Source organism: Mandrillus leucophaeus, unplaced genomic scaffold (genome assembly GCF_000951045.1).
Source record: "Mandrillus leucophaeus isolate KB7577 unplaced genomic scaffold, Mleu.le_1.0 Scaffold493, whole genome shotgun sequence".
Classification (NCBI taxonomy): domain Eukaryota; kingdom Metazoa; phylum Chordata; class Mammalia; order Primates; family Cercopithecidae; genus Mandrillus; species Mandrillus leucophaeus.
Window position 1 is genome coordinate 1,508,256 of NW_012105287.1, and position 22,242 is coordinate 1,530,497.

General features: G+C 36.6%; 1 protein-coding gene across 2 annotated transcripts in view; it reads left to right on the top strand.

Moving 5' to 3' along the window:
- The window catches only part of ZMYM4 (zinc finger, MYM-type 4), a 128,386-nt gene that overhangs the window by 87,506 nt on the left and 18,638 nt on the right, over positions 1 to 22,242 (top strand). For both annotated transcript variants that reach the window (XM_011995625.1, XM_011995626.1), the window contains 16 exons: positions 205 to 379; positions 491 to 703; positions 4,355 to 4,505; positions 4,981 to 5,096; positions 6,221 to 6,496; positions 6,669 to 6,819; positions 8,114 to 8,286; positions 9,119 to 9,269; positions 10,983 to 11,123; positions 11,421 to 11,458; positions 12,383 to 12,527; positions 15,969 to 16,087; positions 16,793 to 16,964; positions 17,782 to 17,835; positions 18,235 to 18,414; positions 18,850 to 18,944. In XM_011995625.1, coding sequence (XP_011851015.1) covers positions 205 to 379; positions 491 to 703; positions 4,355 to 4,505; positions 4,981 to 5,096; positions 6,221 to 6,496; positions 6,669 to 6,819; positions 8,114 to 8,286; positions 9,119 to 9,269; positions 10,983 to 11,123; positions 11,421 to 11,458; positions 12,383 to 12,527; positions 15,969 to 16,087; positions 16,793 to 16,964; positions 17,782 to 17,835; positions 18,235 to 18,414; positions 18,850 to 18,944 — 2,350 coding nt within the window. The remainder of the gene's footprint in view (positions 1 to 204; positions 380 to 490; positions 704 to 4,354; positions 4,506 to 4,980; positions 5,097 to 6,220; positions 6,497 to 6,668; positions 6,820 to 8,113; positions 8,287 to 9,118; positions 9,270 to 10,982; positions 11,124 to 11,420; positions 11,459 to 12,382; positions 12,528 to 15,968; positions 16,088 to 16,792; positions 16,965 to 17,781; positions 17,836 to 18,234; positions 18,415 to 18,849; positions 18,945 to 22,242) is intronic.

The following is a 22,242-nucleotide window of genomic DNA, read 5'->3' on the forward strand; positions in this document are numbered from 1 at the left end:
ATTAATTCCACTTCATAGAAAAGAATTTAAGGATCAAAGCAATTTTTAAGTGTCTCTCAGAAAATTCAAGTTTTTAAACTTAAATTCCAGTGTTATTTCCCTACAGTATAATTGCCTGTGTTTCATTTAGTTATTTTAGCTCATAGAAGGGAAAAACAAATGAATTTACACTATGGCTTATGTTATTTTTTTTCTTATTTTTAGAGACATTTTAAATCCAAAGGATGTGATCAGTGCCCAGTTTGAAAATACCACCACTAGTAAAGATTTTTGCAGTCAGTCATGTTTGTCAACATATGAACTGAAAAAAAAACCAATTGTTACTATAAATACAAATAGTATTTCAACCAAATGCAGCATGTGTCAGAAGAATGCTGTTGTAAGTTACCATTTTCCTTGATTGGGGCAGGAGTCTAATTGTTTGTGCTTAAAGAACAGCTTTTGATGGTCTCTGCTCCTTGTCTTTGTGTTGCTGTGTTTTAATTTCTAGATTCGACATGAAGTTAATTACCAGAATGTGGTCCATAAACTTTGCAGTGATGCCTGCTTCTCTAAGTTTCGTTCTGCTAACAACCTCACCATGAACTGTTGTGAGAACTGTGGGGGTTACTGTTACAGTGGGTCGGGACAATGCCACATGCTTCAGATAGAGGGACAGTCTAAGAAGTTTTGTAGTTCATCGTGTATCACAGCATACAAGCAGGTACATGACCATGTTTACTCTTGATGTCTTTGCTCATTTCAGGTAGTCTGTATTTTTAGTTGAAATTATTTATGAAAATGTTGTTTTACAATATTGGGTTTACTGGCCGGGCGTTAAAAAAGTTTTTTTAACTTTCAAAATATTGTTAAAGAATACAAATCACTTTTGAAATAAAAAAGCCATATTGGCCAGGCCTGGTGGCTCACACCTGTAATCCCAGCACTTTGGGAGGCTGAGGCGGGCAGATCACCCGAGGTCGGGAGTTCGAGACCAGCCTGACCAACATGGAGAAACCCCATCTCTACTAAAAATACAAAAATTAGCCAGGTGTGGTGGCATATCCCTGTAATACCAGCTACTCGGGAGGCTGAGGCAGGAGAATCACTTGAACTTGGGAGGTGAAGGTTGCAGTGAGCCAAGATCGCGCCATTGCACTCCAGCCTGGGCAACAAGAGCGAAACTCCGTCGCAAAAAAAAAAAGATATATATGTATATGTGTGTGTGTGTGTGTGTGTGTGTATATATATAGAGAGAGAGAGAGAATTTACTACTTGCTTAACTGGTATTCTTTATACAGAAATAGTATTTGTTGAATAAATGTGCATTAAATATTCATATAGAGTTCTATAAGCAGCAGTTTTGTTCATGCATTTGTTTATACATGTTTACGCATTTGAAATACATGTTTTTAGAGTATGGCTTTTTTTTTTTTTTTTTTTGAGGTGGAGCCTCACTCTGTCTCCCATCCTGGAGTGCAGTGGTGTGATCTCTGCTCACTGCAACCTCTGCCTCCCTGGTTCAAGCAATTCTCCTGCCTCAGCCTCCCAAGTAGCTAGGATTGCAGGCGCCCACCACCAGGCCTGGCTAATTTTTTTGTAATTTTAGTAGAGATGAGGTTTCACTATATTGGTCAGGCTGGTATCGAACTCCTGACCTCAAGTGATCCACCCGCCTCAGCCTCCCAATCCCTGTGCTGGGATTACAGGTGTGAGCCACCAGGCCTGGCCAATATGGCTTTTTTATTTCAAAAGTGATTTGTATTCTTTAACAATATTTTGAAAGTTAAAAAAAAAAAAACACGAAGAAATATAGTGTATCTCTCATAGATAACAAATCCTGTCATTTTGGTGTATAGCCTTCTTTCCAGCATGTGAGATTTGCATATATACTTCTTATTTGATAAGGAAAGGTTCAAGTTGCATATGTATTCTTGAAATCTGATTCACAGAATTAAAATTGAAAGCCAGAAAATCAAAATTATATCATTAATTGTTACAGTAAAGGATTTTTCTTACCTTTATGAAATAGGAAAAAATAGATGTGAATTATATATTTGTGAATTGATGAGGTGTGCATGGGATGAACTGGATGAACTCTGTGTAACAAATGTCTTTTATGTAGTTTTGTGTGTATTCGATTTGTTAGTGAACTTTGACCAAATATTAGTTTTAAAATTGATAAACTTAAAGGAATAGTAAATGCTATATATATACATATATATATAGTTTTAATTTTTAATTTTTGTGGGTCCATAGTAGATGTATATATTTACGAGGTAAGTACTGTTAATATTTTTAATTTTATAATGTCTCTTTATGTAAGTGCATTTGCTAACATTCTTTTCCTTAGAATAGTGAATTTTTATACAGTTTACCAAAATTGGTGAATTTAATAGCATTGATTAGGAACTTTCTTGTTAATTGTTCTTAAAACTTTGTACTAATTTTGGAATTTAAACTTTGTAGTAAATTTGGAATTTTCCTTTTGTTCTCAAAGGAAAAAAAATCCCCACATCTTCATTGTTTTATCTTTTTCCAAAAGACTGTTCTTTTCCTGATACTGTATCAGGTACTAAAAGTTACTTGGATTCAGTCCATTGAAAGATGAGTCATAGTCCACAAGAGAGGGAGAAATAGGATGAAACATCTTAATTTTAAATTTATCCTTTACTTTTAATTTAGCCAAAATCTATTAAATTTCTCATGTATTATATCTGCTGTGGTAGAGAAAGAACTGGAATTTAGAAGTAAGGCAGATGTAGATTTAATTCCAGACCTTATGTTCAAATACAGTTTTACCTTGGGGAAAGCAGCTAAGCTCCCTGAGTCCCAGTTTTTCTATCTGTAAATAACTGTAATACCACCTATGTCACTGGGATGTTTTTAGGATTATAGAAAGTAAGAATGAAAGAATGCCTAGTATGTAACTGGGGCATTGTAGATGGTCATTTCTGCTACTTTCCTTTCTTCCTTATATATAATTCATTCAACAAGCATTAGATATAATTTCTGTTTTGAGGGGCTGCCTGTCTCCTGAGAAAGACAGACATATAGATGAGTAAACAGAGATGCCATGATGGAAGTATTCTGGGTACAGTGGGCCACAAAGGGAGCATAGTCAGCTCTACTTGATAGGGAAAGATGAGACTATCAGTGAAAGCTTCACAGAGGTAACTCTTGACCTGGGTCTTACAAATGAGGTTTGCTTTTACAGTCCTCATTAGGGAGGAGAGGGAAATGGGTTTAGAGATTTAGAAGACATTCCAGCATTCAGGCATATGTTCACTTTACTGTGTATTTATTTTAATGTCAAGTTTCACATATTGATTCTTTAAGAAGGAAGATTGCTCTTAAAATCTCCTAATTGGTGCTGGACATACTTTATAAATTATCCTGCATGTGTGATATGTTAATAATACTTAGCATTCTTTGCTGCTGAATCCCTAATTGGGTGAAGACTTAAGATAATGGACTCTGGTTGTTTGTAGTTGGACACCTGTGATACCCCAGGTTTGCTCTCACTTTACGCTTACAGAGTATTTTTTAAATTATTAGTGGTAGACTATTTGCCAATAAGTTGCCTAATAAGTTTACTAATTTCCTTAAATTCATATTTATAGGCACCTTTGGGGGGTTATTTCAATTTATAGGATGATACAGTATAAAAGCATGAACTTCCTGTTATTTAATGTTTTTAAAACTATGGTTATGACCTATTAATAGACCCTGAAATTAATTACTAGGTTATAACCAGCATTATTTTTTTTCTTTTTTTTGAGACAGAATCTTGCTCTGTCGCCCAGGCTGGAGTGCAGTGGCACGATCTCGGCTCACTGTAACCTCTGCCTCCTGCGTTCAAGTGATTCTCCTGCCTCAGCCTCCCGAATAGCTGGGATTACAGGCATCTGCCACCACTCCCAGATATTTTTTTTTTTTTTTGTATTTTTGTAGAGACGGTGTTTCACCATGTTGGCCTGGCTGGTCTTGAACTCCTGACCTCAGGCGATCCACCCACCTCGGCCTCCCAAAGTGCTGGGATTACAGTAGTGAGCCACTGCACCCGGCCGCATTACTTTTTTAATGAAATAGAATAGATTGGAAAATATCAAAAAATAACATGTATTACATGTTATCATGATATTTATTCCTGTGTAAAACTGTTTTCAGTTTTATTACATACATGCATAATACACAAATGCAAAATCTCGGAAGTATGTGTGTACCATGAAACTTCTTATTGAGGATTACAGTCATAAAAGTTTGAAAATCACTGATTTCAAGTATTTCAAAAGTGTTGAGTATAAACATTTCAAAGAATTATGCTTTTACTAGGAATTTAGTAAAAATGAATGTTGTTTTATTCTCTTAATAGAAATCAGCCAAAATTACACCATGTGCGCTTTGCAAATCATTGAGATCCTCAGCAGAAATGATTGAAAATACCAATAGCTTGGGGAAGACAGAGCTTTTCTGTTCTGTTAATTGCTTATCTGCTTACAGAGTTAAAATGGTTACTTCTGCAGGTAATATTGGTTTCATAAACTATGAAATGTAATAGTTGAAAAATTATGGTTATTGCTTTTTTTTTAAGGTATTTTTTGGTTGATTTTTAAGGCAAATTTAACATATTTCAGATATTTGTTGTAAAATATCACCAGTTACCTTGATTGCTTATTTATTTACTTGCATGCCTATTTATGCATTTCCCCCTTACCAAAATGCTTTCATATGGCTTCTTTTATATATTTTCTTTATCCACACCTGATTTCTTTGAAGTTTCATTTATTTGGTAGGTTCAGGGTAGACTTTGATTAATTTAAATTGGAAAGAAAAATTTTCAGTATTAGGTTAGTTTTTGCCTATATGTGACGTGATTTAGTTTCAGTTCGTACAACTTACCCTGACCCTTGAATTTTCCTTTCTTGTATATTATTTAATTTCTCATACTTTTGTGTACATCTGTACATACTACTCATTGGGTTTTTTTTATTTGCTAAGGTGTACAAGTTCAGTGTAACAGTTGTAAAACCTCAGCAATTCCTCAGTATCACCTAGCCATGTCAGATGGAAGTATACGCAACTTCTGCAGCTACAGCTGTGTGGTAGCTTTCCAGGTATGGCTTCAGGAACCTTCCTCTTCTTCAGTCAGTGAGTCACCTACTGTATGAGTCTGTTCTTGCACTGCTCTAAAGAAATACCCTAGACTGGGTAATTTATAAAGAAAGAGGTTTAAGTGGCTCACAGTTCCACAGGCTGTACAGGTAGCATGGCTGGAGAGACCTCAGGAAACTTTCTTTTTCTTTCTTTTTTTTTTTGAGAGTCTTGCTCTGTCGCCCAGGCTGGAGCGCAGTGGCGGGATCTTGACTCACTGCAAGCTCCGCTTCCCGGGTTCACGCCATTCTCCTGCCTCAGCCTCCCGAGTAGCTGGGACCACAGGCGCCCACCACCACGCCCGGCTATTTTTTTTATATTTTTAGTAGAGACGGGGTTTCACCATGTTAGCCAGGATGGTCTTGATCTGGTGACCTCGTGATCCACCCGCCTTGGCCTCCCAAAGTGTTGGGATTACAGGCGTGAGCCCCCGGGCCCGGCCAGGAAACTTTCAATTATGGCGAAAGGCGAAGGGGAAGCAGGCACGTCTTACATGATGGGATCAAGAGGAAAGAGAAAAGTGGGGAGGTGCTACACTTTTAAACAACCAGATTTCCTGAGGACTCGCTAGCAACAGAATAGCAGGGGAGAAATCCACCCCCATGATCCAGTCGCTTCCTGCCAGGCTCCTCCCCCAACATTGGGGATTACGATTGGACATAAGATTTGGTCAGGGACACAAATTCAAACCTATCACCTACTATAGTAATGCACATTTATTAGGTGTTTGCTAGGGCCTGGATTGTGTAAGTTTCTATGTCATTCCTATTAAACTTGGATTTGTAGTTCATTCTGTATTTGGAGTTTCATTTAACTGCCCTCTATAAAATTGAATGGTACTTTTATCACCCATATTATCTATTGGGAAGATATTATTTTTGAGGAAGATTATTAGTTAAATTATTTTATTTTTTCATCATAAATGAGACTCCCCCCATTCCGTTATAAGCTACTCAGAGGCAGGAACATTGCCTGTTAATAGATGTACCTTACATGCCTAGAACTGTGCTTGGCATATGTAGGCACGCGATACTTCTTTGTTTTAACAAAGATTAAATTGATCCTTTTCGTTGTTTTGTTTTTCCAGAATTTATTCAACAAGCCAACTGGAATGAATTCTTCAGTAGTGCCCTTGTCTCAGGGCCAAGTAATTGTAAGCATCCCCACAGGTTCCACAGTGTCAGCTGGAGGAGGTAGCGCGTCTGCTGTTTCTCCCACCTCCATCAGTAGCTCTGCTGCGGCTGGTCTCCAGCGTCTCGCTGCCCAGTCCCAGCATGTTGGGTTTGCACGAAGTGTTGTGAAACTCAAATGTCAACACTGTAACCGTCTTTTTGCCACAAAACCAGAACTTCTTGACTATAAGGTAAAGTATAGCTTGTTCATAAGATTTTGAGTATACATAGGTCTATTTGTAAAATTATTTTTAACTTTGCATCTCCCAAAATTACACTATTTGTTTTGAAAGTAAGGGAGATATGGAGTTCCATAAGACAAACCAAATGTTTAATTAGTACTTAATGATTATTTCTTTGCAGGGCAAAATGTTTCAGTTCTGTGGCAAGAATTGTTCTGATGAATATAAGAAAATAAATAATGTAATGGCAATGTGTGAATATTGTAAAATTGAGAAAATTGTAAAGGAGACTGTTCGGTTCTCAGGTGCTGACAAGTCATTCTGTAGTGAAGGTAAAGACAGAAGATTATCTTACCTACTGAGCATGTTGGTTGTTTTAAAAGCAGTTGATGATTTAAGCTTTCACTCTAGGGTTAATCTGTTTTATTGTTTATGTATAACGTAAATGCCTTTCCGATTCATTTACACTTAGTTCATTCTTTTTTGATCAGTTTTCTTATATTATGTGGATGTTAAAATGAAGTGAAAAATTTGCAAAGTATAATGCAGAAGAATGTGATGTGAACAACATTTAACATCCTTAGGTTCCCCATTATTAGGTTGATGGGGACCTCAAAGATCTTCTAGTTCTTGTACTTATTTCTAAATGGAATGCCTTAAATTATGGTAATATTCTAAGGTTATACTTTTATTGTTTTAAACAGCCATTATTTTTCTGAATATAAATGGTTTGAATATGCAAATTAACATGTGGAAGATTGTTTTCCTTATTTAGATAACTATTCTGTATGTTTATAATGTTTTATTTTACTCTAAAGCGGTATTAAGTTAGCCTTCTAGAGCAAGGGCTTTCAAACCTTTTGATAACACAAAAGAAGAAATACATTTACACTGTGAGCCGTATATTTTCACATACCTAAATAAAAATTTTGTTTTTTGAGACAGAGTCTTGCTCTGTCACCCAGGCTGGAATGCCATGGAGCAATCTTGGCTCACTGCAACCTCTGCCTCCTGGGTTCAAGCGATTCTCTTGCCTCAGCCTCCTGAGTAGCTGGGATTACAGGCACCCGCCACCACACCTGGATGATTTTTGTATTTTTAGTAGAGACAGGGCTTCACCATGTTGGCCAGGCTGGTCTGGAACTCCTGACCTCAGGTGATCCACCCACCTTGGCCTCCCAGAGTGCTGGAATTACAGGTGGGAGTCACTATGCCTGGCCCCAAAAGTTTCATGAAATAAAACCAATGCAGTTTAATGCTTTCTCTTCTGTCCTATCCTGTCTTATATAATTTAAAACAAAAACAAAAACAAAACAAAACAAAAACTAGTATAGATAATCTACGTTGATCTCTTGATCTGTGAACTGGTCAGGACCCAAGTGTGAACATTTTGTCCTAGGCTACTTATTTTTCTTTTTTTGTTGTTTTTGTTTTTATTTGAAATGGGATCTTGCCATGTTGCCCAGGCTGGTCTCAAACTGCTGGGCTCAAGCAATCCTCCCGCCAGCCTCCCAAAGTGTTGGGATTACAGGTGTGAGCCACTGCACCCGGCCTGTCCTAGACCATTTAAAGATGCAGAAAACTAATATTTCTACCTAATTTAATTTTATCTTTCCTGATTTTTAGGTTGCAAATTGCTTTATAAACATGACTTGGCAAAACGCTGGGGAAATCACTGTAAAATGTGCAGTTATTGTTTACAGACATCTCCCAAATTGGTACAGAATAATTTAGGAGGGAAAGTGGAAGAGTTCTGTTGTGAAGAATGCATGTCCAAATATACAGTTTTGTTCTATCAGGTAAATAGAATTCACATTCCTGTGTTTTTCAAGCTAGGGCATAAATTATTCCCTTTTTAAATTTCATGTCATATAAAGGACAATTTAATTATTTAAAACTTTAAAGTATTAAATGTTTTATGCCTTCCAGCAATTAATATAAGATTTAGAAAGACTTTAATGTTATTGAAGTTTTATTTCTTTTGTTTTTAATTTCCTGTAGGAGACATATCAGTCTTAAGACGTTAAAACATTTAAACTTATAATTTTATTCATTTATTATTTAAATAAAGTGAATTTGTCTTCTGAAGTCTGAGGAAGATAGACCTTATTTTTATTTCACTTTGTTTTTTAATTGCTGTAGAGTGAAGTCTGTATGTTACATGTTTTTTTAAAAAAATTAGTATAAAATTAGCCGGGCGCGGTGGCTCACGCCTGTAATCCCAGCACTTTGGGAGGCTGAGGTGGGCAGATCACGAGGTCAGGAGATTGAGACCATCCTGGCTAACATGATGAAACCCTGTCTGTACTAAAAACACAAAAAAATTAGCTGGGCGTGGTGGCAGGCACCTGTAGTCCCAGCTACTGGGGAGGCTGAGGCAGGAGAATGGCGTGAACCTGGGAGGTGGAGCTTGCAGTCAGCAGAGATTGCGCCACTGCACTCCAGCCTGGGTGACAGAGCGAGACTCCGTCTCAAAAAAACAAAAGGTATAAAATAATTGATAAAGACAAACTTTAATTTTGTGATCTAAATTCTAAGTTAATTTCCTCACTTGTTATGTGTGTCCTATTTTTGTCCTGTCAGACTGCAGATAATTTGTTTCTTACTCCTTGACTACCTTCTTTTTTTTAGATGGCCAAATGTGATGCTTGTAAGCGACAGGGTAAACTCAGTGAGTCCTTGAAATGGCGCGGGGAAATGAAACATTTCTGTAACCTGCTTTGTATCTTAATGTTCTGTAATCAGCAAAGTGTATGTGACCCGCCTTCACAAAATAATGCAGGTAAAATTAACCTTAAGTACTGAATGGAGTCTTTGGTCAATACTAGAAACTACTGTTCTTTTACAGATCAGGAACTGTGTAAACAGTTGTCATTAATTTCATGAAACCTCATTTTCCTTGTATTCAGTATCATTAACATTTAGTTTTTTTTTGTTGAACACCTTAGATTAAAGCTGAGTAAAATGAGTTTTTTATTAAATAGGTTTCTTTGAGAATATTGAATCAAACTCTGTAAGAACTGAAGTTTATGGGAAAGGATAACAGTTAATGGTTTGTAACTGAGTATAATTGGCTTCCTTAAAAAATCCTTTGAGACTATTTATAACAAAAGACATAAAGTCGAAATCACATGACCTTTTAAATATACCATATGCAGGCCAGGTGTGATGGTTCATGCCTGTAGTCCCACCACCTTTCGAATGCTGAGGTGGGAGGACGGCTTGAGGCCAGGAGTTCAAGGGTTCAGTGAGCTGTGACCACAGCACTGCAATCCCAGCTGGATGATAGAGTGAGACCCTGCCTCTAAAAAATTAAAATAAAATAAAACTATATGTCATGTCATAGGTGTGACTAGTTGGGGCCAGTGTCACGGGGCTGTAAAGGAATGTACCAAGAAAGTCATAGGTAAAGGCAGATTTATTAGAGAAAGTGTGAAAATATGTTGCAAGGTTTCAGTGAGCAGCACAGCAGAGAAGGGGAAGTCTGCAAAGAGGCGGGGGCTTGAGGGAAGTTTTATAAGGTCCTGCTGTAGGGGGCTACTTACAGAATGAAGCCGTGCTCCTGGGGCTACCTGTAGGAGGCGATCTCTCAGAGTAATTACTCATTGTTCTCCCCGACCTGGTGCCCCTTCCTCTTTGTTGCTTACTTATCATATCAGGACTTACTTATCTTATCAAGACTACACACTGTGTGCAGAGTTAGGCCATTTGATCTCACAAAATTTATTATTTAGAAACAAACAACACTAGTATCATCCTGAAAGTGAGAAGAATTTTAAGTATAGTCTCCTTACAAATAAAAGCAAAATCTATAAGAGCCTACTCCAAAACTTAAAAAAAAATTCTTTCTATATAAAGGCAAGATTTAAGAAAAACATTAGGCTTAATTGTCCATTAAACCTAACCTGTGATCTTCATTGGTATTGTGTGTTTGGGGATTTGCATTGTTGGTTTTTAAGTTAGACTGTTTGTTGCATTTTCATGTAAAGATAAAGTAAATAGAAAATTTTCAAGTTTTACTAGTTAAAAAGTAGAAAACCAGGGCACGGTAGCTCACGCCTGTTATCACAGCACTTTGGGAGGCTGAGGCAGGCGGATCACGAGGTCAGGAGTTCGAGACCATCCTGGCCAACATGGTGAAACTCTGTCTCTACTAAAATACAAAAAATTAACTAGGCGTGGTAGTACACACCTGTAGTCCCAGCTACTTGGGAGGCTGAGGCAGGAGAATCGCTTGAACCCGGGAGGCAGAGGTCACAGTGAGCTGAGATCACGCCACTGCACTTCAGCCTGGGCGGCAGAGCAAGCAAGACTCTGTCTCCAAAAAAAAAAAGAAAAAAAAAAAAGAAAACCAAAACCCAGTTAATCCTACAGTGACTTTGCTCCAACAGAAATTACTCAAACCTGAAAACATTGTTTAACTTCCTTGCAATAGTTTCTGTGTAAGTACATATAAATCACATGAGGTTTCCTTATTTTTGTTTATTTTAATCAGCAAGTATTTCCATGGTTCAAGCTGCTTCAGCAGGACCCCCATCTCTGAGAAAAGATTCGACTCCAGTTATAGCCAATGTAGTATCATTGGCAAGTGCCCCTGCTGCTCAGCCCACAGTGAATTCTAACAGTGTCTTACAAGGTAGGCTTGATTGGAAAGCATTTATCTAGCCTATTTAGGTTGAATGCAGTGGTCCTCTAACTTCCTTTCATCAGGGATTATTTTCATACATTTGACACATTCATAATAGGAATGGTAGCTCGCTGCACAAATTTCGTGTCTCATCTTATACCTTAGAATTGCTAGTCTCTTCCATTGAATTAAATTAACACATGTTCTTCATATGAGGGTTTGTGTTTATGTACTGATAATCAATTTTTAATGCTAATGTTAAAACAATTGTAAAGATCCTAAATTTATGTTTTAATTTATATCAAGGTGCAGTTCCAACAGTAACAGCGAAAATCATTGGTGATGTAAGTTTTATTACTTTTATTGGTATTGTCACTGTATTTATTTTTCATTTTTGTACAGTATAAATATGTGTGAGCTAATTTGCCCACCTTTATTTATTATATGAAATAGATTTCATTAGCTCATTTAATCTTTGTTCAGGAATAGGATTTTCTGGCTATTTAAATAGGTCTTTTATGTACTTTAATATCTTTGAATGCTGGCTATGTAGTTACTGAAAGTTTTTTTTTAATTACACAGAATTGAAGTACATTGTACAGGATTTAGGCATGAAAGACTTTTGGATGTTTTGTGATGTACTCAGGTTATAAATAAAATATTTATAAAGTGTAGCTTATCCTCCTCCCAACCCAGTACAGATTATACTGTAAAAAAAAAAAAAACTTTTTTTTAACCCATTAATATTTTCTGCTTTGTCTCTTAAAAGAAGAAAATAAATAATGAGAAAAACTTATGACTGAAACAGTGGCATTTCTGAAGTGTTTCTCCAGGTTTCTGGGATAACTTTCACATTGTCTTTATTCAAGTTACTTAAATGATCATAAGTGATTCTGTTATTTCTAGTTATCCAAGTTATCTTGAATCTAAGTCCCCTGTGTCTTAATCGGGAAGTAAGAATTCTCATTTTAAACTTAGCCAACATTGTTATTGATCAACAGTGTGTTACAATAGAAATAGCATTTTTCTTGGTAAATAGAAATTGTGATTAGAGACATGCAGAGTAATATATAGTTATTAAAACATTCCTTGATTACTATTAATATTTTAGGAGTATTGTATTTCTCATACATTTGGTTGAATATTTACTTGCTATGTCCTCAGTGTAATTCCAATATGGCATTTCTTTTAAAATTATAATATTTCTTGTAATTATAGCGATATTTTAAAAAATGTTTTTGGTTTCTAATTTGTTTTTTTTTTACTAGGCAAGTACTCAAACAGATGCCCTGAAACTGCCACCTTCCCAACCTCCAAGGCTTTTGAAGAACAAAGCTTTATTATGCAAACCCATCACACAGACTAAAGCCACTTCTTGCAAACCACATACCCAAAACAAAGAATGCCAGACAGGTATGTTCCTTGGTCTTTCTTTCTTTATTAATTTTTTAAGGGAAAGAAATGTAGGATTTACTTACATTGCATACCTGCTATTTCCTAGGTGATGTGTTTGGTTGTTTGTGTACATTGCCCAGTTTAGTTCTCACAGCATCCCTGTGAGTTAGTTATTTTCCTCATCTGAGGCTTAACAAGTTGGGTCAAAGAGAAGGAAGTTAATCAGTGATACCATACTGTGAGCAAGTCATTTAATTCTCTTATTAATGACAATGTTAATGTTATAGAATGAGCATAAGGTTTGGAATTATATGGACAGGCTTCTAGGAGGTGCTATTGTTTTACAGTGTGACCTTAGGTTTGAACTACTCCATAGTCTCTTTTGGCTACTCCACACTGTTTCAAATGAAGTCAGTTCCTTTTGAGAGAGCTTCAGAGCTTTTTGTTTGTTTGTTTGTTTGTTTTTAATGAACTGTCCCCCCCCACCCAGGTAGAATCTCTGAGCCACCTCTGTGGATGCTGAGCAGGGTGGTAGTCTCTGGCCTTCTTGGCTTGCCTCTCCTGGCATGAAACTTCTGTCCTACAAGTGAGCTGGGGTGAGGGTGATCAGGATCCCAGTGTTCTTGGCCTGCTTTTCCTAGGGTAGAGCCTCCATCCAGTGGATGGAAACTGGGTGAAGGGAAGCCCCTGACCTCTTGCCCGTACTCACCAGGAATTTAGCCTCTTCAGCTTTCAGTTGGCGGGGATGAGAAATGCTTGTGGCCTACCATTCTTGATGAGATACGGTAACACTTGATTGGAAGCTGAGGGGAGGGAAGCCCATTTTTATTGGCCACAGCTACCCAGAGTGGAGTTTCTGTCAATCTGAGCTGAGTTGAGCTGGCGTGATAAAGCCTGTGATGGCTGAAATGTCAGACTCTCACTGTTCTTACCAAATTTTAAACAGATTTTCTTGAATAAATGTTTCTTCATTTGGTATATGCCTTTAGGACAATTTCCCAAGAATTTAAATGTCTGTTTTTAAATTGTTTTCACCCTCTTTGCTTGTTTCACTAAGGAATAGATCTTTGTAGCTCCTCATGCTGCCATCAAAAAGTCCTGGAATTTTGGCCGATTGTGGTGGCTCACACCTATAATCCCAGCAGTTTGGGAGGCTGAGGCGGGAGTATCACTTGAACCCAAGAGTTGAAGACCAGCACGGGCAACATAGCGAGACCATCTCTACTAAAAATTTTTTTTCTTTGAGATGGGGTCTGGCTCTGTCGCCCAGGCTGCAGAGTGCAGTGGCACGATCTCGGCTCACTGCAAGCTCCGCCTCTCAGGTTCACGCCATTCTCCTGCCTCAGCCTCCTGAGTAGCTGGGACTACAGGCGCTCGCCACCGCGCCCAGCTAATCTTTTTGTATTTTTAATAGAGACGGAGTTTCACCGTGTTAGCCAGGATGGTCTCGATCTCCTGACCTGGTGATCTGCCCGCCTCGGCCTCCCAAAGTGCTGGGATTACAGACATGAGCCACCATGCCCGGCCTCTACTAAACATTTTTTAAAAGTCCCAGAATTTTTATACTAGAAAGAGATTCTTGATTTCTAGAGCTGCAGGGCTATCCTGTCAGCCACTGCTTCTCAAAGATTAGTATGCACATGAATTATCCAGGAATTTTACTAAGTAGATTCTTATTCAGTGAGGCCTGAGATTTTGCATTTCATATAAGCTCCCAGGTAGAGTTCAGTGCTTCTGGTCCATGGAACACACCAAAATAGCAAGGCTATAAATGATTTAGTTCTTTTTTTTTTTTTTTTTTAATCAATAGCAGTTTATTTAGTATTATGTAGTTTGGTTATCAGATGTTTCTAAATTAAGTAACAATTTTTTAATGTCTGCTGTATTATGTAAAGTTTATTGGCCAAGTGTGGTGCCTCATGCCCATACTTCCAGCATTTTGGACAGCTGAGGCGAGAGGATCACTTGAGCCCAGGAGTTCAAGACCAGCCTGGGCAACATAGTGGGACCCCCATCTGTTAAAAAAAAAAAAAAAAAAAAAAAATTGGCCGGGCACGGTGGCTCAAGCCTGTAATCCCAGCACTTTGGGAGGCCGAGACGGGCGGATCACTGGAACTCAGGAGTTCAAGCCTGGGCAACATAGTGGGACCCCCATCTCTACAAAACATAAAAATTCAGCTGGGTGCGATGGCACATGTTTGTAGTCCCAGCTACTCGGGAGGCTGAGGCAGGAGAATGGCGTGAACCCGAGAGGAGGAGCTTGCAGTGAGCTGAGATCCGGCCACTGCACTCCAGCCTGGGTGACAGAGCAAGACTCCGTCTCAAAAAAAAAAAAAAAATTATGCCATATTATTTTCCCACTTCTAACTGTAGTCAAATTGTTAGCTTTTCTCTTTCTGTCCCTAGCATTACCTTTCTCCTAGATTAATGATTTTACACTTATCTACCATATTCTCTGACACATAGAAAGGATTCTGTATGCTCCTTGACTTATAATGTTGTACCCATCATATGTTAAAAAAAATCATCAGTCAAAAATGCGTTTAATATGCCCAACCTCCAGAACATCATAACTAGGCCTAGGCTATTTTAAACATGCCAAGAACTCTTACAGTAGCCTACAGTTGGGCAAAATCATCTAACACAAAGCTTATTTTATAATAAAGTTTTTAATACCATGTAATTTATTCAGTGCTATACAGAAGTATGGTATATACTTGTTTTTGCACCATCATAAAATTGAAAAATCCTGTATTGAATCATCGTTAAGTTGGGGACTGTCTGGGTAAATAATGGAATAAGTCCTCTGTCTTGCTACTTTCTCCAAGTTTTTTTCCAAGTTCTGTTTCATCCTTTTAATACTTAGAACATCTGCTATATATATTTATTCTTTTTTGGAGGTATCATAACCTAGAGTAGTCTCCCATCATCTTAGCTCTACATATTATAATTGCCTCCTATTTTAACAGTTGATATATTTTTATTCAGTGCTGAAATTGTTGCCAAATTAATCTTTTTGATGTCATTTTCGTCACTACTCTGTGTTAAAAAAATCTTCAGTATCTCCCCACTATCTACTACAAATGATTTTGAAATGTGCCTTATAGCATGACTGAAATGGCCCCTCCCTATTCGGCCTCCTCTTTAGCAAGCGGTTTTCCATGCCTGTATTCTAGGATCCCTGTTTCAATCCTTTCGATTTATCCATCTAAATTATATCCTGCATTCATTTGCTCCTCACATCACTGATATTTGTTACCCACTTTTTGTCAGTGCTGTACTCAAGATTTTTTTTTTTTTCTGGCTACTTTAGTTATTTCTCCTTTGTAAGAACTCCTATAGTGTCGCAGGTCACTCTTATTTTGAACTATAAACCTCCATAAGCTTTTTTATTTTGAAATCTTATTAAAATATTCTAACCTTGTTTGCTTTTTGTGATTTTGTTGTTGTTATTGTTAGAAGACACTCCAAGTCAGCCCCAGATTATTGTGGTGCCAGTTCCCGTACCAGTGTTTGTTCCCATACCTCTTCATCTCTATACTCAATATGCTCCAGTCCCATTTGGAATTCCAGTTCCAGTGAGTAATCATTTAGAGATTAAAGCTAATTTAGCATGCATTTTCCTCAATTAAAATTGTATAATTCTGTGAGGAAAGTTTTCATTTGTTGGTAAAATATATCTGCTTCTGATTGGCTCTTATCATATTACCATTATTACTTAACATGGATTATATAAATGACTGCTTTTATTTGTACCCACCCTTCTCAGAAAAGGTTATGATGTAGCTTTTTAAAAAAGTTACATGCACAATGAGACCACTCAAATAGAAAAAGATCAGAAATGGTGTGTGTTGAAATCCTGGATTCTAGTAAGGGTGAAAAGAATACTGTGATTTACATAATTCTCATTTTTGATTAAAGAAAATATATTTTTTAATTACAAATTTATTTTTCCCAGGTACTGAGTCCTTAAAGGAAACAGTTATAAGAAAATTGTGAGAAATACAAGCAAAAACAACAAAAACAAAATGCAAGTGTGTTATAGAATTATTCTTTTAGAGGATTCAGAGACATAATTGGTTGAGTGTCCAAAGCACTTATCAAAATTTTATTTAAATGGCTCTAGTCTTATAAAAGCAAACTAGCAAGACTATTTTAGTCATTAGCAATGAATATATTCTAAATTTGTTTACTATTTTAATACCTAAATCATCTCACAAATCATACTTTTGACTACAAACCTGTTGCCTAAGAAAGCCTTCAGTCTATCCTTGGTCTTTCAGATGCCCGTCCCTATGCTTATTCCATCTTCAATGGATAGTGAAGATAAAGTTACAGAGAGTATTGAAGACATTAAGGAAAAGCTTCCCACACATCCATTTGAAGCTGATCTCCTTGAGATGGCAGAAATGATTGCAGAAGATGAAGAGAAGGAGAAGACTCTGTCTCAGGGAGGTTGGTATAATCTTTAAAAGCAAAGAAAGAAAAAACACGTTTTATACATTTTCAGGTGACTCAAGTAATTTTAAGTATAAGACAGGGTGTTTCTAAAACCTTTATTGTCTGTGAATACCAAGCCTGTGAGGTTGATTATACTTTTTAGTGTTTCTGAAAGCTCTTACTGTTTTTATGAAGGAAAACCAAGTATTGGTATTCAATTATTTTCCAATATTATCTCTCTAATTGAAGCCATGGTCCCCACATAAGAATTCCTGTTAGGTAATAACCAGCATGCTGGTAGAGGGTAAATAGAACCTTAGGATGGAAAACCATTTGGCTCAAAATAACTGATAGATAGATCTCATACTACTAGTGTGGAATCATGATAAAAACAATAGTTAACGTTTTGTGTGCTTGCCATACTCTAGGCATTGTGCTCAGTGCATTGTGTGCCTTGACCCATTCAGTCTTCATGACAACCTTATGGGGTGGGGAGGGGGTACTATGTACCTCAAATTTCTGATCTAGAAAGTAGGATGTTAGACTTGCCTTGGTTGTGCAGTCCAGAAGTGGCGGAACCGGAACTTGAATCCAGATACATTTGACTCCAAAGCACATGATACTAACCAGAATCCCCATTAACAGTGGTAATCTGTTTAACTGCATTTATTCCTAGTGTCTAGTTTTATTAATGAATTATTCTTTCTGCATATGAAATCTGTTTACTTAGAACTCTGTAGTATGATTGATGTATATAGTGCAGTCATTTCATTTGAGATATAATTTGTTGTCTATACATATAAATTATTTATGTGCTTTTCTTTTTCTTTAGAGTCTCAAACTTCTGAACAGGAACTCTTTCTAGACACCAAGATATTTGAAAAAGGTTTGTAGTTGAAAATATGTTTTGATTTTTAGAAATACTACGCTCTGTTAGTAATAGAAACCTATAAAATATTAGTACACTTGGATTTCATATTTGTAATTTTAACTATTTGTAAGGGGGGTATCAGATGTCTATGAAGTATATTAATTTGTAGTGGGAATAATAAAAGCCACCTCAAATGTTTGTTTTAAAAATTAATTGAGATAAGGCTTTCAAGTGCCTACCAAAAATATGAATCCAGTTCTTTGAGGCTGATGAACAAGTTACTTCATTCTTGATTGTATAATTGTCCATCAACCATATCTAATTTTTTGGTATTTAGGGGTTCAGGAAGTTTTCTGAGCATGTAAAGATGAGGCTATTATTTTATTTTGAGGGCTTGTTATCTATATATTTCAGACCAAGGAAGTACATACAGTGGTGATCTTGAATCAGAGGCAGTATCTACTCCACATAGCTGGGAGGAAGAGCTGAATCACTATGCCTTAAAGTCAAATGCTGTGCAAGAGGCTGATTCAGAATTGAAGCAGTTCTCAAAAGGGGAAACGGAACAGGACCTGGAAGCAGATTTTCCATCAGGTTTGTGTACAGTAACCTGTCCACTGAAAAGTTTTTATTTTAGAAGATTGGTACAATTCTGAATTGACACTATTAAGCAGTGCCAATTGTTATTGATAATAACAGTGTAATGTGTTAAGAGGTCATAATCTAGAGCACAAATAGCCCCTGGCTTTGTAGGTGTTAATTTGTACCTTCTTGTTCTTATAAGTGGTTAATTTGGTTAAAATTATTTTTAACCTTTCCCATAGTAGCCATGTAAGAGGTTTTCTTGATTGCTAATGAAGTTGTCATTTATGCACTAAATGGTTTAAATCTATAAGTGGAATTCTTATTTTATCACAAACAAACTAATGAATATAGTGATGATTACCCTATATTACTTTCCTAGTCTAAGTCTTTATTTAAATTTGTGAGTTATTTACCTCACGTTGTACTTTCTGCTGATTATTATAGAATCCTTTGACCCACTTAATAAAGGACAGGGAATCCAGGCACGTTCCCGAACAAGACGACGACACAGAGATGGCTTCCCCCAACCCAGACGAAGAGTAAGCTGCAGCTTAACTTTTCTAGACTTTTCTTTCCTTCATTCTACAAGCATTATTTAGTTCCTGCTGCTTTCAAAACTCTGTAACAGCCAGAGTCAGGTAGTTCCATATGTTATTTTGCAGCCTGGTAATTTTATACTTTTGTTTTTTGAATTCAAGAACCATGTATTTTATTTACATTTCTTTCAGTGGGAACTTTTTTTTTTGTTTCTATAGTTAAGGGTTTTCTTTTGTATTCCTTTGTTTACTTTAAAAAGCTTTTTATAATTCTTTTATATGCTTTTATCTTTTTGAATAGCCTCTAAATTTAGCTCTTTTTACATGTTATAATACTGAGTACTTTGGGAGGCCAAGTCGGGCAGATCACAAGGTCAGGAGATGGAGACCATCCTGGCTAACATGGTGAAATCCCATCTTTACTAAAAATACAAAAAATTAGCCAGGCGTGGTGGCGGGCGCCTGTAGTCCCAGCTACTCAGGAGGCTGAGGCAGGAGAATGGCCTGAACCCGGGAGGTGGAGCTTGCAGTGAGCCAAGATTGGGCCACTACACTTCAGCCTGGGTGACAGAGTGAGACTCCGTCTCAAAAAATAAAAATAAAAAATAAAAATAAAGAATACTGAGTAGTTCACTATTTTTATAGTATAGTAAAATGGTGAAGTTCACATGGCTGTTTTTCACATTGACAGGGCTTTCCTATACAAAGTTGAAAGAATAATAGCTTTATTTTTAAAATTACCACCACAATCATGAACAATTCCACTTAACAAGAAGTTCCACTATGACCTTTTGCAGTCGGCCCCTCTGGCTGCTGACAACCACCGATCTGCTGTACAGATTGATGCACAATGCCACTGCTTTGCCTTTTCTGAAATTTCACATGAATGGAATCCTATAATATGTAGTCTTTTGTGTTTAAATTCTTTTACTTAGCATAATGTTTTTGAGATTCATCCATGTTATTTCATGTCCCAGTAGTTGATTCCTTTTTATTTCTGAGTAGTATTTCATTATATGGACAAACTATAATTTGTTCAGCTGTTTAACAGGTGATAAAAATTTGGGTTGTTTCCAGATTGGGGCTATTTTGAATAAAACTTACTCAAAATGTTATGAACATCTTAGTATCAATCTTTGTGTGAACATATGTTTTCATTTCTCTTGAGGAAAAAGATCTAGGAATGAGATTGCTAGGTTTTATGCTATGTGTATTTTTAACTTTATAAGAAAGCTGCCAGACTGTTTTCCAAAGGAGATGTACCATTTTGCAGTCCCACCAGCAATGTATCAGAGAGTTCCATCTGCTCCATGACTTTGCTAACACTTGGTATTGTTGATTTTAAATTTTAGCCATTCTAGTCAATGTATAGTGGTACCTCATTATGGTTTTAATTTGTTTTTCCCTAGTGATTAATGATGTTGAGAATCTTTCAATGTATGTATTTGCCATTCATGTGTCGTCTTTGGTAAAGTGTTTATTCACAGTTTTTGCACATTTTTTTGTTTTCATTTTTTTATTGGGTTGGTTGTCATCTTGCTGAGTTGTAAGTGTTCTTTACTGTGGACATAATTTCTTTATCAAATCAGTTTGGTCCTATTTTGTTGCTTCCTTTTTTATTTTCGTAATGATGAGTAGCAGATTTTGATTTTGAGGAAGTTCCTTTTATCAATTTGTTATTTTATGGATCGTGCTTTTTAATACCTCATCTGAAAATGTTTGCATAACTCATAGTAACTAACACATTCTCTTACATTTTCTTCTAGAAGTTTTATAGTTTTAACTTTTATGTTTGTGATCTATTTTGAGGTAATTTTTATGTATGAGTTGTGGCAAGGGTCAAGGTTCATTTTTTGCATATGGACATCCAGTTGTTCCAGCACTGCCCTTGAAAAAGACTATTCATTCCCCATTGAATTACATTGGCAACTCTGTTAAAAGTCAATCATATATGTATGTGTCAGTCTGTTTCTGAAACTCTCTATTCTGTTCTATTGACTTATATGTCTATTTTTGTACCAGTACCAACTGTCCTGACTACTGTGATTTTACAGTGAGTCTGGAACTTAAGAGTGTAAATCCTCCAGCTTTGTTCTTCTTAAAATTGTCATTTGCATGTCCATATACATTTTAGAATCAACTTGTCAATTTCTTTAAAAAAAAAAAAAAATGCCTGCTAGAATTTCAGTTGGAGCTGTCCTGAATCCAGAGAGAGATAATTGACATCTTAGTAGTTTTGATTCTTCTAATCTGGAAACATGGTATAGTCCTCCATTACAAGTCTCCTTATATTCTGTTAAGTTTCTCTCATAAGTATTTAAGATATTTTGATGCTGTTGTAAATAGTATTATTTTTAAATTTCATTTTTCACTGAGCGCAGTGATCATACCTGTAATCCTAGTACTTTGGGAGGCTAAGGCAGAAGGATTGCTTGAGCTCAGGAGTTTGAGACCAGCCTGGGCAATATAGTGAGACCCCATCTCTACTAAAAATTTTAAAAATCAGCTGGGCATGGTGACACATGCTGGTGGTCCCAGCTACTTGGAGCGCTAAGCTGGGAGAATTGCTTGAGCCTAGGGGGTTGAGGCTGCAGTAAGCCCTGATTGTGCCATTGCACTGTAGTCTGGGCGACAGAGCGAGACCCTGTCTCAAAAAAAAGAAAAACGATTTCATTTTTCGTGTTTCTTACTAGTATATAGAAATATAGATAATTTTTTCTTCTACGATATTTATCTTAGAAATAAAAAAAGAAATATAGGTAATTTTCATATATTTACTTTGTGTCCTGTAACTTTGCTCAACTAAAATTGTTAGGATTTGCTACTTAGACAATCATTTTATCTGTGAATAAAGACAGTTTTACTTTTTCCTTTGTAATCTGAATGCATTTTCTTTCCTTCTTTTTCTTGTTTATTGAACTAGCTAGTATCTTCAGTACAATGTTGAATATTAGTAGTGAGAGCAGACCTTTTTGCCTTATTGCTAACCTTATGGTGAAAAAAGTCTTGCAACAGTAAGTATGATGTTACCTATAGGTTTCTCGTAGGTGATTTCTATCAGGTTGAGGAAGTTCCCTTCCCCTCCTAATTCACTGAAAGTTTTTAAAATCATGATTGGGTATTGAACTTCCTCAGATGGATTTCTTGCATCTTTTGAGGTGATTGTCTGGTTTTCCTTTTTTTAAGTCTGTTACAATGGTGAAATACATTGATTTTTCTTGAATGATTAACCTTCCATTCCTGGGATAAACCCTGCTTTTTTCTGTATTTATTATTTTTCTCTGTTGCTGGATTTGGTTTG